This window comes from Rhodnius prolixus, unplaced genomic scaffold, assembly GCF_049639745.1.
Source record: "Rhodnius prolixus isolate KJV_2025 unplaced genomic scaffold, Rpr scaffold_9, whole genome shotgun sequence".
Classification (NCBI taxonomy): Eukaryota; Metazoa; Arthropoda; class Insecta; order Hemiptera; family Reduviidae; genus Rhodnius; species Rhodnius prolixus.
In genome coordinates this window covers 24,079,832-24,095,761 of record NW_027411604.1, presented here as the reverse complement: position 1 = coordinate 24,095,761, position 15,930 = coordinate 24,079,832, and the positions used below count along the sequence as shown (strand labels likewise).

Genomic DNA, 15,930 nt, shown 5'->3' with positions numbered 1-15,930 from the left:
AAAAGTTCAGATGCTCTGAATGTATCTAACTTAAACATTAAACATCAAAAATGCTTCTTTGAGGGCCATGAATTAATTTAAAAAATTGAAGGGCCCACAAAGATGTATTGTGCGTTGGATTCGATTCCCTATCTTCGTCTTCATTTAATGTGAATATGAGAAATATATGTTAAGTACAGTTGAAGCCAACCGCTAACAGTTCGGTAGCTGGACGTAAAGACCACCGTCAAAATTAGGCATTTCTTTACTAACTAATATTTTACAGTTTACTTCTCCTTTTCTCTTGGTGGTCATTAGCGCTAGGGGTCTTTTTTTTTTAGTGTTTTCATCGAGAAATAGGCAGAAAAAGGTAAAATCTAGTGCACTATCACCGAGCAAATTACTTCCTCATTAGTGTTTAATTATTTTCTGACTATTTCTCATTCTTAAATTCAGCCTGATTTCTTTTTCTAAAAATGTTTGTTACTTAGTTTTGCTTAAAAATATATTATGTCCAGTAAATATGTTTCACGGTGGTCTAGAAACACATTTTAGTAGTACTTTCAATAAATGTTTATTAATTTGTATTCTAGATATCCTTAAATTCAAGTTTAACAGATTTCAATCATTAGTTAATGCAAGAGTAGAATCCTCCAGTACTAATGTAACTAAGAAAAGCTGCATAATTACAATGCATTATGGAATTGGTTTTAGAATGCACATTTTATGTAATTCACATGTTCAAAAGGTCCGGTAAGGTATCTTCGGTTCCTTACTATTGAACCTGTGACTATTATTATTCTGATCCACGGACTTGGTTAACATGTCCTATTAAAACTGTTTATTTCAAATGAAATTAGAAAAAAGACACTTTACTAGACTGCTAAACTATCTGGTTAAAAGGTTTAAAAGCCACGGTAGAGTTTATGGTTATAGATATTAGAATGGTTTAGATTTTAGAAACCCAAGTCGTACTGATATTGTGTTATTGAGGCAAGTTATAGTAACCCAGGTTTTACTGAATGCTAAAGAATGGGTTGCTCTCTCTCTCTAGACGCAGCTCTTTTTAATTAAAAGCTCCCAACTACTAAAAGGCATTATTTAGATAGTATTCGTATTTTTCCTTCCAAGGTTACAGAGCACTAGATCCTTCACTATACACCTTGCTTGTTTTGAAAATTCTTTAACCAAACATGTGTAAGATGAACAACATTAAGAAGAATAAATTAAAAAATAAAATAAAGGAGAGGATCTAAAAGCATGATTTATTCATACATAATTTTTACTTCTCAATAATTCTTATCCCTCAATAATAACTTTACAATCTATGTACATTTTTATTTTTAATATATATTTTTTTAAAAAGGAAGTCAGTTCGTATTAAATAAGCGTAAATACAAGATTAATCAAGATTATAAATACCTTAAACTTATTAAAAGGTCTTTAGGCCTTCATTAAAAAATAAATAAAAATATTCATAAAGAAAATTTACAATTAAAAACACTATCACAAAAATCAAACATTGAATCAAATTTCTACATTGCATAAAATAATACTAAATAATCTTTAAAAAGAATTACTGTAAATAAAGATTGAACATTGTTTTGTATATTTAAAAGTAATAAGATATTAATGATTGTGGTCCTTAAAAGTTAAAATTTTAAAAAATAAACTTCATAAATTTATTTCATTTCTTCAACAAATATTTAACATTATTCTTTTATCAATGATATTGCCATTTGTTAATTTAATTTCATTTTGAATACTTTGTTAAAATATATGGCAGTTTTATTTATTATTACTTTTATTTTAATTAATGATAAAATTTTCTGCTAACATTAATTTTATTATCTTATATATTTGTATTCATTATATTTCACAATTAATATGAAGGCACCTAATGACGGTTTTAATAGATAGACGTTTAAAAGATACACAGAAACCTTTTATTATCCTAAATTTTTGAAACTTTTGCTAAACCATTCATTTTCTATATTTTGCAAATTTTAACAACGATTACAAACACAATGATTTATTTAAGTCAGGCGATACTAAAATTGTTAATACAATCTGAAATTCTAGATGGTATCTACGAAGAAAAGTTGTTAGTTCTCAAGAGACTCGTGAATAGATAATATTATCTGCAGTGCTGTCCCGAAAGATTATTTCTGGTAAATCGTCAACCCTGTTGATGAACTAGCCTTGCACCTGGCAAAATGAGCAGCACCACTTCTAAGTAAACGACCTATCTTCACATAGACGATATCTCCCAGTTATATTTGTTTTGTTTTTTTATATATATATTTACGAAGAGACATTTTGGATGATTATTGATTGTAAGAGTTGGATGAGAGGCAGGGTTTTCTAACAAGAAAAATAGGTGCCCTACCCTATCTTTGAGTTCTATACCCTAGGGCACCCGACACGAATAATATTTCAAGTTTTTAAAAACAAACTGAACTTTTAACTATACCTTAAACAGTTATTAAGAAATTAAGTACGCTAAGAGTAATTACTCAAGTTTGCAGAACATAAATTTCTGCAGCTTTTTCAAGATTAAACAAAAAATCTCCTTAACCAGATAAGTTAAATCACAAATAACCTATTGATTCACAAGTAATTCAATGTAATAATAATATTAATAAGTCTACCTGTTTTTAGATTTTACTTTTTTATGAGTTTATAACAGCTCACTGCACGGAAGCTGGCAGTGCTCTAATAAAATGCTGCGAGCACCAATAACCTCAGATGTTGACGCGCGTTAAATATTAATAATGCAGTTTACATGATGTAAAGTATTACATCAAAGTTAATTAAAGTTTCAAAAGTAATTAAAGTGATAAATAATAATTTATCAGAGGAAAACAGACTTTTCTCGTAAATTGACATCTAAAATTACATTCACCTCGTCCACCTTTACTTAAATAACCCTTACAGTATTATTTGATAATCAGAGAATATAATTAGATAATCAGTGAAACAAAAAAAAGAAGTAAATTAGAAATGCACAAATTTCATTAAAAATAAATAAATAAAAATAATTATGGATATGGAAGACAAAAAATTATCTTTTTGAGTCGTTCATTTTATGCGGGGGGAAAAAATACTCCCAGAAAATAAAAATAGATTAAAAAATGTACCATTTGTTGAACTGTAAAAAATAATAAATAGAAAAATATAATTTATAAGAATTTTAAATCTGTTAATTTTTCCTCTACCTTGTTATCATTACTTTTAATGGTTTATAATACCTTAATTTTAAACATTTATTTCATATTTTTTTAATTATGGCACAAATGCTGAATATTAAAAGAAAAAACTAAATATGAAACTTAAAAAAAATTAAGACAAATATCGTAGTATCTTGTCTTTGTGATGCATCAAAGAATCTATAAAAACTAATATATGTAATTAAAAAACACTTTCATGTAAAAAATATTTGAAATCTCACAGCCAGAACAATTTCATTTTTTCTTGACTTCAAATTTAGATCGTTTAAATTTTTTAATCAATAATTCAATTTAATCCTGTTAAGTAGATGGAATACGAATGGTGGCATTTTCCTAAAATTATTTCTTCAGAAAAATTACGATAATAACAAGTAATAGAGTTATTGTGTGTAATTATCATAAGACATTAGAATTCCTTAAATACGAGGGGCAAGTAGTCAATTTCTTACTCTTAAAACAATTATGTAATTTTCAACTGAAAATGTTGCGTTTATAAAGTAGATGACATTTTCTTATTTTTTGACTAGATCTAATTTATTCCAAACCAATCGTTTCTAATTCCTTCACGTTTTAAATCTTTTACAAAACAATAATATTAAACTTAAGATCAATAATCCTGTAATAATTGCAGGCGCAATAGCAGCAGTGGATAATGAAATGGCTTATAGCAAAAATACATTGATTTTTATACAAAACTAGATTAATTCGAAGAATGATTTATCTGCAATAGATTTAAACTGTTCAAAAAATTGTAAATTTTTCACTCAATTAGTTTTAAGCGTAACACATCCATATTTATAGGTGTAAGTAGCTGATGTCGAACTACCGATCTGACAATATCAACCTACAATAATAGAGTTAACTAGCAATGTATTGTAATGTGTTTTTCATGATCGTTCTGAATAATTTAACCTTCGTTTTAGTAAATTCAAATTTTTGTTGTTTTTTAAAAACAAATTTAGTTGATAAGATTGACAACCATTTTAAAACGTAATAATTAAAAAATCTTTAAGAAAATGTTAACAATAATTATCTAGTTTGCTGATTGATAAATCATAAAAATATTATTTTTCATCATCCTCCGCCTATTGTATGTGTTAGTTTTTGTTTTTTTGCAAAAGCCTGTGGCAAAAATAGTTCTTTTTTAGAGAAAGTATTCTCTTTTTTAAAAATGTGGTACCTCATAATTTACCAACCTATCTCTTTATTTGTCTCTATTAGCCCAGCGTTACTGTAAGGTCCCGTTGAAATGAGTGATGGAGAGGTTACTTTTAGTAGGCCGTTTACATCTATAAATTCCAAAATATTATTTGGCAATTTGTAAAATAGTAGGTAGTATATCATTTTTTTTTTATTTTTTTTTATACTATTTTACACATATTTAACTTTACGATTAGATGTTATGTTCCATTTAATAGAGTCACCAACGAAAATTTATTAATGATATTGTGTTATTATAATTTATCATTTCTGAAAGATTAGATGAATACTGAAATTGTTACTGTAGAAAACAAAGATCATCTTTCTTTTGCGATTTTCTAACTTGCAGAGATGATCCAACTGAAATGTCAATCTAGAGCAATAAATAAAATAATTTGACTGGCAATAATTTAAAATCTAAGAAAATGCCAAATCCAATAGCCCATTCCGTTATATTACCGAAATGTAAAAACCAATTTAACCTAGATTTATTTTGAATTTAACAATAATTGTGCCTTTTTATTTTTTATTAAAGTTTATAATTTGTTAATGTATATTTATATTTCAACTGCTATAAACCTAAAACGAATTTAATGGTATTCTATTTTTATATTTATTCAATCAATTTAAACATATAATAATAATAATAATAATAATTAATAATGTAATATGACACAATAAAGTCTTATTTACGGAATTTTGGTTTGCTAAATTATAATTATAATGGAAATTCAAATTGTATTTTAAAAATAATTCACTGATAATTCCTATTTACAATAAACTTAATAATAATTCCTTTCTCTAAACCTTGTTGCTCATGCTGTACCATTTACAGTAGTTCGTGTAGGAATAGAATCATTCGCATTCATATCTGGTTGTGATGTTGATATTGGCAAGGTGGTAGCTGCATGAAAATTTGTTTCTTCTAATTCTCTCTGCACTTTGCCCAGTACTGCATTTTGTTGTACATCATCTTGGATTGTTTGAAGCATCTAATATAAAATAACCAAGCTTTTCAGTAAATAACATCCTTAATAGTTCTTTTGGAATACTTACTTTTTTTTTAAAGCAATATTTAGCTTTTTCTTAAGTAAGCACACAATGAAAAAACAAATTTTGTAACACTTCATCTCCTTGCCCAATATTTATTAAATACTCGTTTTTGCTACTAAAACTAACCCAATAGCTTATAAATACCAAATTTTTTGTAAATTAAGTGCCTTACTATTATCTAAAGTAAAATTTTCCAATTATCTAGTATTTTAATAGCAATCCTTAAACCACTTTTTTTGAGGGTATTTATGAGTTTCCCTTCATTTTTACATTCAAGATCATTAATAGGCTTACGCTAACAATTCTTGAATAGCTAACAGCTGAAAGAACAAGTCGTTCCAAAAAGAACGGAGAGACAGAGGGGAATATAGAGTGTAATTTTACAAAAACGAATGTCAACATTTTATAGGACTTACGTTATTTTTCCAACAACAAAATAAAGAATTAAAAATTACCTCAAGAGCTGAATCTATAGAATCATACTGCCTTCGAACCTCAGCCATAGCTTTGTGCCAATTATTAGTGAGTAGTTCTTGAGTTAATTCAAACTTTTTCTCTATTTCCTCCAATTTTCTTTCTTTTTCTTTGATCATCTTTTGCAGCGTTTCAACCTAAAAATGGTAAACAAAAGTCACTTAACAATCATTATATAGTTAATTCGGTGGTTAGAAATGTATAAAAATTATACATCATTAGTAAGTGATTAAATAAATTTAATTGACATTAATCTTGAAGCAATATTTTTTAATTTACACAACCTGAATAGCTGACTTTTCAGTACAATGCAATTTTTCTTTTAGTTGTTTAATTTCATCCTGAAGAGTAACAACAACCTGATCTGTTGTCAGTTTATTCTCTTCAAAATCTTCCTCCCTGAAAAAAAAAAACTTTTTAATTAATATTTGATCAAATAATATTTTCTCCTAAAAATAGATAAAAATAACAAAATAAACCAATTTATATATCTAGGACGATACATATTAAAAAAAAAAAAAAAAATGTCCTAAATTTAATGGTTTTAAACTTAAGATTAATATTATTTCTAAAATATGCAAAAAAAAAAGTTATTCAAATATGAGAAAATAATAAAAGATTTAGAAAACTAAGTGAAAGGTATTGAAGCACCATTAATACTACTTATTTTTTCACCATTGCAATTCCACTCTGGTAGAACCAGGTTTTATAGGACGTTCCTGAATTAGAAAGATCTCACGTAAGGCTATATTACTCAGCTAATTTGTGAGTAATTGTTTTATTCTTCTGTATAAATTACAGTAATTCTCATTTTATGTTACATTGAACCAACCTTTGGAATGATATATAAAGTAGGTGAATAACCTTCCTTTTCATATTACCTTCTTTAAACCTGGAATCGAACGCAGAACCACAATACTTCTTAGCTTTGCGGGCCTCGTCCCTAACCGCTCGGCTACATATACGTGTATATTGTATATCAGTACCCTAGAGGTACACAACACTATGTCTAATTTTAAATTTTTTACAGGAGAACAAATGAAAAAGTTTTTTTCTTATTTCTAAGCCCAAGAGAGTTATTTTGCTTAAATCTATGGTCGATAATAAGTAACATAGATGCACCATAAGTGATGGTTAGTAATAAAAGAAAAAATATTGTATTAGAAACATTAAAAAAATAAATTTTGAACAAATGGACTTAGTATTGTGTACCTCCGGGGTACTGATATATATATGTGTGTGTGTGTGTGTGTATCATATACTTCCAGGTGCAAGCTCTAACGATCTAGAGAGCACAAATTGCATATACCATGGCTCATAGTCTTGCAGAATAATTTATCTTTAATTGCCAATATATCAACAAAGTTTTGAAATTTAGACTTATTTCTATAAACGCAAAAAAAAAAAATTAATCAATAAGAATAACAAACCTTTCTTTTCCTTTTGAATTTTGTGTTATACGCAGCACCTTCAATAGTTTTGTAACCAAATTATCAATTTCGATAACCTGATCCACAATACCAGAAGGTGGTGGCTGTCGAACAATCATCTCTTTAGCAACCTGTTCTTCTTCTTTTTGTCTTCTTAGTATAGCATCAGATAAGTTTTGCAATGATTCACTATTTGCTATTGCACCTTCGGAAGTTACTGCATGCTCATCTGAAAAATAGATCAAGTTATAAAACTTATTAGAATAAATCCTCATATTATAGTAGTAATACTTTTATTTCACAGAATATGAAATTCCCAATTGAAAACAGTGAGCGAAAATCTTCATTATAAGCGATTAAGTTTTTTTAAAATTCGAATATTAAATAAATGTTAAAATACCGTTAATAAAATGAAATAATAAAGTGTACAAAACTGGCAGTAAGAGAAGTCAACAATGAAAGGGATTAGCTGAGAGGTTAGCAAATACTCTGGATACCAATGCGGAGATCATTGGTTCGAATACAGCTGATGGCCCTTAGATTTTCTCTGTCTAGGAGCTTCTTACTGCTTACTGTCCGGTGAACTGTAAGAAGTTCGAAAGAAGAGAAAATATAATAACCAACAGATGGATTGGAACCCGGGATCTCCGCATTAATCACTTAGCAAAGTATGCCTTCTACGCACCTTAAATTGAAAGTAAGTTTAAAACCACAATCTTTTGATTCCGATTTTGACCCAGTGACTATCAATTCTTTTTTATTCCAAAAGAACTACAACGTACCTAATACTTTCTGCAAAAAATGCTAATAGTTATACTTCAGGCATCAGGGCTCTGACAAACATTTTTATTTTAGTTTTAGAAATCATTCTGTTACAAGTTGCAAGAGAAGGTAAAACTAAACTCTTAATAAAATGATCATTGTAAACTAATTAGAGGTTTAAAATGGGAGTAGTTTTCACTCACCTAATAATTCCAAATCATCACTGGTAGAAATTGACGCTCTATGACTATACTTGGTAGGAGATATGTCGGACAAAGAAGGTAAAGAAGCTATGGAATGTCTTTTGCCAGTACCAGGAGATGAATTAGAAGTAACTTCTCCTAGGAAGGCAGAAGGTTCTGGTTCAGCCGACAGAAGATCAGCATCAGAAAAGGTTTCTAAAATAAAAATTTAACAGCAATTTTTTTATTATTATTATTTAATTATTTTTAAACAAACATTTTAAACATTTAGCAGCTAAGATTTAAAGTATTTTTGGCTTTTTTTCTTTAAGTGTTTCTTTTGAAATTCCTTATTCGATTGGAGATGCCATTTAATAAACTTCTTTCTTCCCAACTTGTTAGAAACTTATTTGAAACTAAGGCAGTTGCAAATGCAAATGTAATGTGAACATAATACCAATCATTATTTTACGTTAGAATGTTTAAGCTAACATTCTAACTGCTAACATTTACTTAAACAAAATTCCTTATTTAATATTTAGTTTAATAATTTCAACAGGCTCTAATGGACCGTTCCCAGTCGATGCGCCAAAAAATAAAATAACATAATGATAATAATTTCAACCAATTTCGCAAGTAGTAAACCAATTTCAAGAAATAAAGACCTATAAAGAATTCACAAGAATTATTTCTTCCTAAGAAAAGAAACATAATTATAGTAAATATGAACACCTACCAGGCGTAGTTCTGTGTGTGGCCGCCCTAATGGCGTTCATTATAGCAGAAATGAAACCTTGAGATGCTTGCTTCTTGGGCTGCAACGGGCTATTTTCACCACTAGTAGAACTATCGCTAGCACTCTGGCAATAAGCTTCGTTGTGGAATATTACATCCTGAAATGCAAGTAAAAAATAATAAGTTATGAATGAAGCAAAAAAAAAAAGTAGCGTTCATTTATCTTACTGAATAAAACAGGTCTGAACTATCAATCTACATGACACTCTTAATTCAATTCTCAAAATGGCCAATTTTATTCGATTTGTTTTATAACAAATAGACACACTTAGAAGATAGTCAAAGTATCCTTCATTGCCGAAAATCCATTTTAAATAAATTTTCTTGAAACAAAGTTTTTAACATTACTGATACGTTTTTCTTGAACCTTAAGTCACGAACACCAATTACCAACCCCTTGAATTTATCGAAACCCTTAAGTGAAACCAAACCCAACTTGTTTATATTGCAGACTCTGTCTTCTATGAATAAACACTGAAACTTAAAAGGGTCTCTACACAAGATTTTTTGTTTTGTTTTTTGTTTTCCCTGTACCATTTATAATATAACTGATTTTCTTCGAACATGATATTGAATCTTCGTACCAAAATGTTACACAGGTAACAAAACCTTTTATTGTTCTAATTGATTATTTAAAAGTATGCATCCCCAAGATATATCAAAAAATTCATTTTCGTAGGGTTTTTTTTTTAAAAAAAAAAGGGATACCCGTAAATGCACTTAGTGCACATAAGCAAACGGGAAACCTTGTAAGCAATCAATATCTTGTAATCCAAGAACCAGATTTGGACGATAGAAGGAATTACGAATCTGCTTAGAATAAAACAGAAAGGAACAAATAAGGAAGCACAGCATTGTTGTATATGTAGCCTAGCACAGCCAATCACTTATTCAACAACTATCTGTGACTTTAAACTTTTCAGAACAAGAACATTAAAATATTTTGAATGCTATTTCATGATGGAGGAATGCCTGGATGATTTAAAAAAAAAAAATTGGTTGCTTACGGATAGAGAGGCTGCGCTCAAATCTTTGAGCAAGAATTGTAAATTAATGGAGATAAGATTAAACAGACTTATACCGAAGAGTTAGACAACAAGTCACTTTAAGAGTAGGCCAGGGGTGAGTCTTCGTCACCATTCTGTGGTTTCAAGGAATGGAGAAATTTTTGTCAGCAAAATTAAGAAAATCAGCAGAATAAGAGAATTAGGGAAGCATTGGAAGGACATATGAAAAAGTTTTAGACTTTAAAAAAGAAATCAGGCAAGGCAATACATAATTTCATTTCTCTCTTTCTCCCTGCGAAGATCAAAATTAATAGTTTCGTGGTTAACGGTATTGTTAGCCCTTGAAGTGGGGAAATGTTGGAAACAGGAAAGAGGTATGAACAATGAACATATACTTGGAATTCCGTTTCTGACGATAACTTAATTTTGCTAATCTGAATTAAACAAAAAATAGAATTGAATATCGATAATTGCTGAAGCTAATCATTTAACATGATGAACTAAAACAAAATTATGAAGGATTTACTAATTAGATTTATCTAATCCACTTGTAAAACAGAAAATATAAGAAGTTAACAAGAAAACATGCCATTACTTATTTTAATTTGTTATCTATTTTTATCTTATAGAAAGCTACCTCACTAGACAAATTGACAAGCCAAGCAATAATATGTATGCATAACTGACAAGAATACAAATTTATTTTCCTCTTGATGAATTGTGAAATGTAATATTAAAAAAAAAGAAAAGAAACATGTAAACATGTATGAACATGCAAAGATACATGTATATAGAGATAGCAAAGAAAAGAAAGCCTTTATCTTTGATAGACTTCCCATGAAGTGCACGAATAAAATTTAACTTACCTAAGTAAGACCTTCGAAGGCCAGCATGAGAGTATAATTTCGATATAAATATTAATAATTAAAAAAAAATAAAAGAAAAGAAAAAAAAGCCATTATTTGGAAATTTTATAAATTAAAGAGCTTGGCTTATCAATGTTATTTTATTGGACTGAAGAACATTTTGGTTAAATGTTACGAAGTGTCCAAACAGTGATCTCAACAACGTACAAAAATAAACATTAAACGTCAAATCTAACAAAAGCTTCAGATGTAAAATTGAAGCTAAATAATAAATAAGGTTTTCCATGCTCTAATATTTATTCAAAAATTGTTTACATAAGTAATAACAATGTCGAACTTTTCTATAATTTCCTATTACCTATTTATTACATTCATGCCAGTAACGATCATAATACTATAGTTATTTAACGTGCAATTTATTTATTTTCTGTAGACATGTCAACGTTATATAACTGTTAGAAAACTTGACTTTTAGTACACCTTAATTATTTTGTTAAAAGAACAGTACTTCAAAAAGAATGGACCTCTTTAATGTCATTATTAAATAGCCCACCTGAGTAATTTTTAATTTATCAGGAAAACTCAATTAATGTGAAGTGTTGAAGCGTTAAGGTTACCGTTTTGGAATAAATTGTTGAAAGGAAGAAATCCGGTTTTTATAGATCAGTCTGTCAGCTTTGGGAAATAATATCTTTAATGAACATTAGTACCACTGTTGTTTCGTTTTGAAATACACTGAATATTCCAAATTAAACATAATTTTAATATCTCTATGCATCCTTAGAAACTCAAAAGAGAGTTTTTGAGCAAACTTATAATTTTAAAATTCCACTGTTATTTTTACTAAAGTAAAAGAAAGTGAAAATGTAACAAGCAACTAATTGAGGCTTTCAGAAGGTTCAGTTAACTTGAAACCAAAATAATAGAAAACTGGATTATTGAAAAAACTTCCATTTGTGTTTAATAAAAGACGCAGGATATTGATGATGAAAATATATGCTTACATCAATAGTGTTATTGCTGTAAAGTGTGATTGTTGCGCTAATAACAGGACAATTGAATTAGGATCAGCAATCTACCTGGGTGGCTGTTAAGGGGCTTAAAAGTTATGAATTCAGTCATCTTAATTATTTAAATAATCTTTTAAATTCAAAGTTGAATTGTTGGCAGAAAGCTAATTTTATTTACAAACCATAATCTCTCGAAATAAATCATTTTTTTGGAAGAAATCGAAAATCAAAGAGAACCTTGTCAAGTCAACAGACTATTCTAAAAAAAATTATTCAAGTCAGCAGAATTGTTCTGAAGAAGTAGAACTGTATTTAGTCAGATAAAATTTACTTCTAATCTCGACATGTTTAAAAATGGGAATATGAACGTCTTAAGTTGTCATGTCTAAATCAAATAACTTTAAATTACTGTTACATTATAAAAATAAGAACATTTAATAAGGATTTAAAAAATGTATTATATCTGCAAAACTAAATCTAAATACGTACCTCTAAATCGGATTGTGATATGTGATACGAAGTGACTAGGGCATCAACAAGCACTTCTAGTCTATTGCCAAGACCAGAGAGAGCTACAGCTGCACCAGAAACAGCAGCTCCATGTAGCAACATTGACTCTTTGCTGCAAGCTTCAATAACACGTAAACGAGTTTCAAGAGACATATTCTCTTGCCTGTAATACAGAATAATATTTTCAGTACATAAACAGGGCAGGATAGAAGATACATCAACCTTAGATGTAACAATGTAAAAATATATATATATATACAATTTTCAGTAGCATAAGCCTTGAAAATGACCTGGTCGCTAGGACGAAGGCTTGGCCAAAAATAAAGAAATTATGACTGAAATTGGCAATACTCTTTCTTTCTTTCAAATTAATGGAACAGCCACCACAAACTATGAACAATACTCTATAATCCATTAATACTGAAGATTTAGATAAAGACTTCTTAAGGATACTTGATGTGGGACTTCAGAATAGATGATATCGTACGATAGATCAGCTGAAGCCAAAAGCCTTCTAAGACTTCTACGGAGATATATAGAAGAACTTGAGGAGAAATTGAAACCATAGGAATGTTAGGCCAAATTCGGTTAATGGGGGAGTGAGTGGTGGCAAAATACTGAGGAGACCTGGTTCTTCCAAGACCGTAAAAACAATGGAAGACGAAGAATTTTCCAAGTTTAAATCTTTGAAAACTCCAGAATCGTAACTATTGTCAAACTTCAATGCTTTTTATTTTTTCAAATCCGAAGGCCAGATCCTGTATTGTTGTTTAGTAAAGGTTAAAATAAATAAAAACTTCTTTTTATATATATATTGTTATTTTGCAGAGATAAGTATCAAAGTTCATTCGCTCCCTGTGTCATTTTCAGTGGGCACCAGCCTCTATTACAGACAACACTATGGCTGCAAGATGCTCCTAGAATGAGAAAATCTAAGAACAGGTTATTGGACTAAGATCTGGGATCTCCGCGTGGAATTTTAGGTCATTAACCGCTTAGCTAATCCCTTCCTTTTTTTTTAAATTATTATAATCAGTCACATTGCTAAAAATTACGAAGCTTAATATTTTCATTTTTCAATGATTTCATAGTTTCATTGTTTAGGAAAATTACATTTAAATTTTTTATTTAAATTACTTGAAATGGGCCTAGTATTTAAGTTTGGTGACACAAATTTTTCACAAATTAAGAAATATAAAATTCCTAATTTTGGATCATAATAGATGGAATGAATTTAGTATTGTATACATATATGTATAAAAAAAAAGTATTAGTAATACCGGAATCAGGTTTTGCATGCAATAAAGTTTACCTAAAAACAAAAACAAAATTAGAATGGGTGTTGCTATATGAATCATCACTGTATGTTGATATCTGACAAAATGGAATGTCGATCATAACCTGGCTCCAGGCAAACTTCCATTTTATTCACCTGAGGTTCACCTTAAATTATTATTTTGCTGCTTAAGAAGATAGTTAGAAAAAGTGATTAATTCAGTACTAATCTACACAAAACAATTAACATTTTATATCTATATTTAATAGAAAAAAAGTTCTAGTGGAAATATAATTACAATTAGCATCTTTCTTCAAAGTATGTGTAATGTATAATTTACAAATATGTATTGAAATATAATCTAAAATTATGTCTCGATTACTGGATAAGACAACTAATAATTGGTCTAATTTAAAATAAGAAATTTACCTTCTCTGTTCACAAATTCTAACAAGGTGAGTGCATTCTTCTTTTTGTTTATTAAGCTCAGAAGTTGTACTATCCAACAGTTTCTTATTTTCTGCTAACTATGTAGAGGTACGTCAGGAAAACGAAAGAAAATGTTACAATTAGTTATCAAAAACATTATCTTACAGAGTTAACGTATAAAAAAAAAAAACAGTACAAACCTCATTTTCTAATTCCTTCAAAGTATCAGCTAAAGTAGATTTTTCTGCCTGCAAGAATTCTTGCATTTCTAATGATTCAGCTTCTGATTCTTGCTGTTGTTCAATAATTTTTCTTTGGTTATGAAGACTTTTATCCAATTCCTAAAATAAAAGTAGGTCATTCATTTGAAACAATAGTAACATAAATAAATCTTTTATAATATTAAAAAAATACAAATACAAAGAAACAAATCTAAATGTTATACCTTCTTCAAATTACAACATAGTCCTTGTAAATTATTGATTTCAATTTGTTGCTTTTTACATATATCATTGATAAATTTTTTTTCTTTTTCTATACATGTTATAATATCTCCATCACCTGAAAAGTAACAATAATTATATTAGCTTCTTTGGAGGTACGATGAAAAAGATACCTACAAATTTATAACTCTTCCAGCCACCTAGTCTGGAGAGTTTATTGTCACCCATAATTTTAGTGGTCGGTGAACAGGGCCCAAACCCATGGCTAAACAGAGAATCTCTGGCTTATTCAAGCTTCTCCTGAGACACACATCAACTATAATGCAGGCACATTGGGAATTGTATGACTGACTGGTGATCTCTGAATGTTTTTTAAATTTGAAATACTACTATCATTACTTCAAACCTAATTCCGTTAAGTAAAATTCAATTTGTTCTGGATGCACTTAACATAACGCATACAGGTGATGACTAATTTTCTTAATTAAGTTCAGCAAATCACGGTTAAAAAAAATGAAGTCGGTTAAGAAGTATTTAGTCAACTTCATCCTCACGAATTTTGCGTGCAACGTGTGAATTAAGTTTTAAGTTTAGTTCAGTTCTGAATAAGTGGCAACCCTGATAAACCTAAAAAGTAATTAATTTGGTGTCAGGTTGGTAGATCGATATGTTACCCCAAGATTGAGGATTCCAACCCACTTGCCGCAAAGACATGCCGAAAGATTGATGCTTTGGCCAGCTCTGATAAATAAGAGCCCAAAACCAAATCAAAACGAAGCTAGTGTTTATTTGCTTTTTACGCACTGTGAAAATTGAAATAATAGCCTCAATGCTAAGCTCACTTAAAATAGAATGTAGCGTCTCAGCAATATAAAAAATAATATGTAAATTACATTTCACACTGAGCAGTTGTTTAAGTCGTTCTTCTTGCTGACGTCTTAATTCTCGTTCAGAATTTAATTCTTTTTCGACATTTTCCAGAACTTCTTTTTCTTCTGTTATCTTTTTAAATTTCGTTTGTAATTCCTTCATTTCAGCTTCCAATTTTTCTATAATCTCCATTCTTAGGTCTGCCTAAAAAATAGAAAAACACAAAAAAATATTATTCATTTTATTTTGAGAGCAATTGTATGGTGGGAAAATATTTCAGCATTTTAACAGAAAAGTTTTTTTTAGACATTTAAACTCAACTTAAAAGCAGAATCACTTGATTTTGTTGAATGTTTTATAGATTTATGTCTAGAGATTTTTTAATTGTTTAAAGACATGTCAACGTCAATAGTA

General features: G+C 29.0%; 1 protein-coding gene across 2 annotated transcripts in view; it reads right to left on the bottom strand.

The window, feature by feature from the left end:
- Positions 1-1,225: 1,225 nt before the first annotated feature.
- Positions 1,226-15,930, bottom strand: part of corn (microtubule-binding protein cornetto) — a 114,368-nt gene continuing 99,663 nt past the window's right edge. For both annotated transcript variants that reach the window (XM_074128852.1, XM_074128853.1), the window contains 11 exons: positions 15,540-15,720; positions 14,649-14,764; positions 14,404-14,544; positions 14,204-14,301; positions 12,478-12,661; positions 9,047-9,203; positions 8,332-8,526; positions 7,367-7,595; positions 6,221-6,335; positions 5,918-6,073; positions 1,226-5,401 (listed from right to left, as the gene is read on the bottom strand). In XM_074128852.1, the coding sequence (XP_073984953.1) occupies positions 5,225-5,401; positions 5,918-6,073; positions 6,221-6,335; positions 7,367-7,595; positions 8,332-8,526; positions 9,047-9,203; positions 12,478-12,661; positions 14,204-14,301; positions 14,404-14,544; positions 14,649-14,764; positions 15,540-15,720 (1,749 nt within the window). In that variant the 3' untranslated portion in view covers positions 1,226-5,224. The remainder of the gene's footprint in view (positions 5,402-5,917; positions 6,074-6,220; positions 6,336-7,366; positions 7,596-8,331; positions 8,527-9,046; positions 9,204-12,477; positions 12,662-14,203; positions 14,302-14,403; positions 14,545-14,648; positions 14,765-15,539; positions 15,721-15,930) is intronic.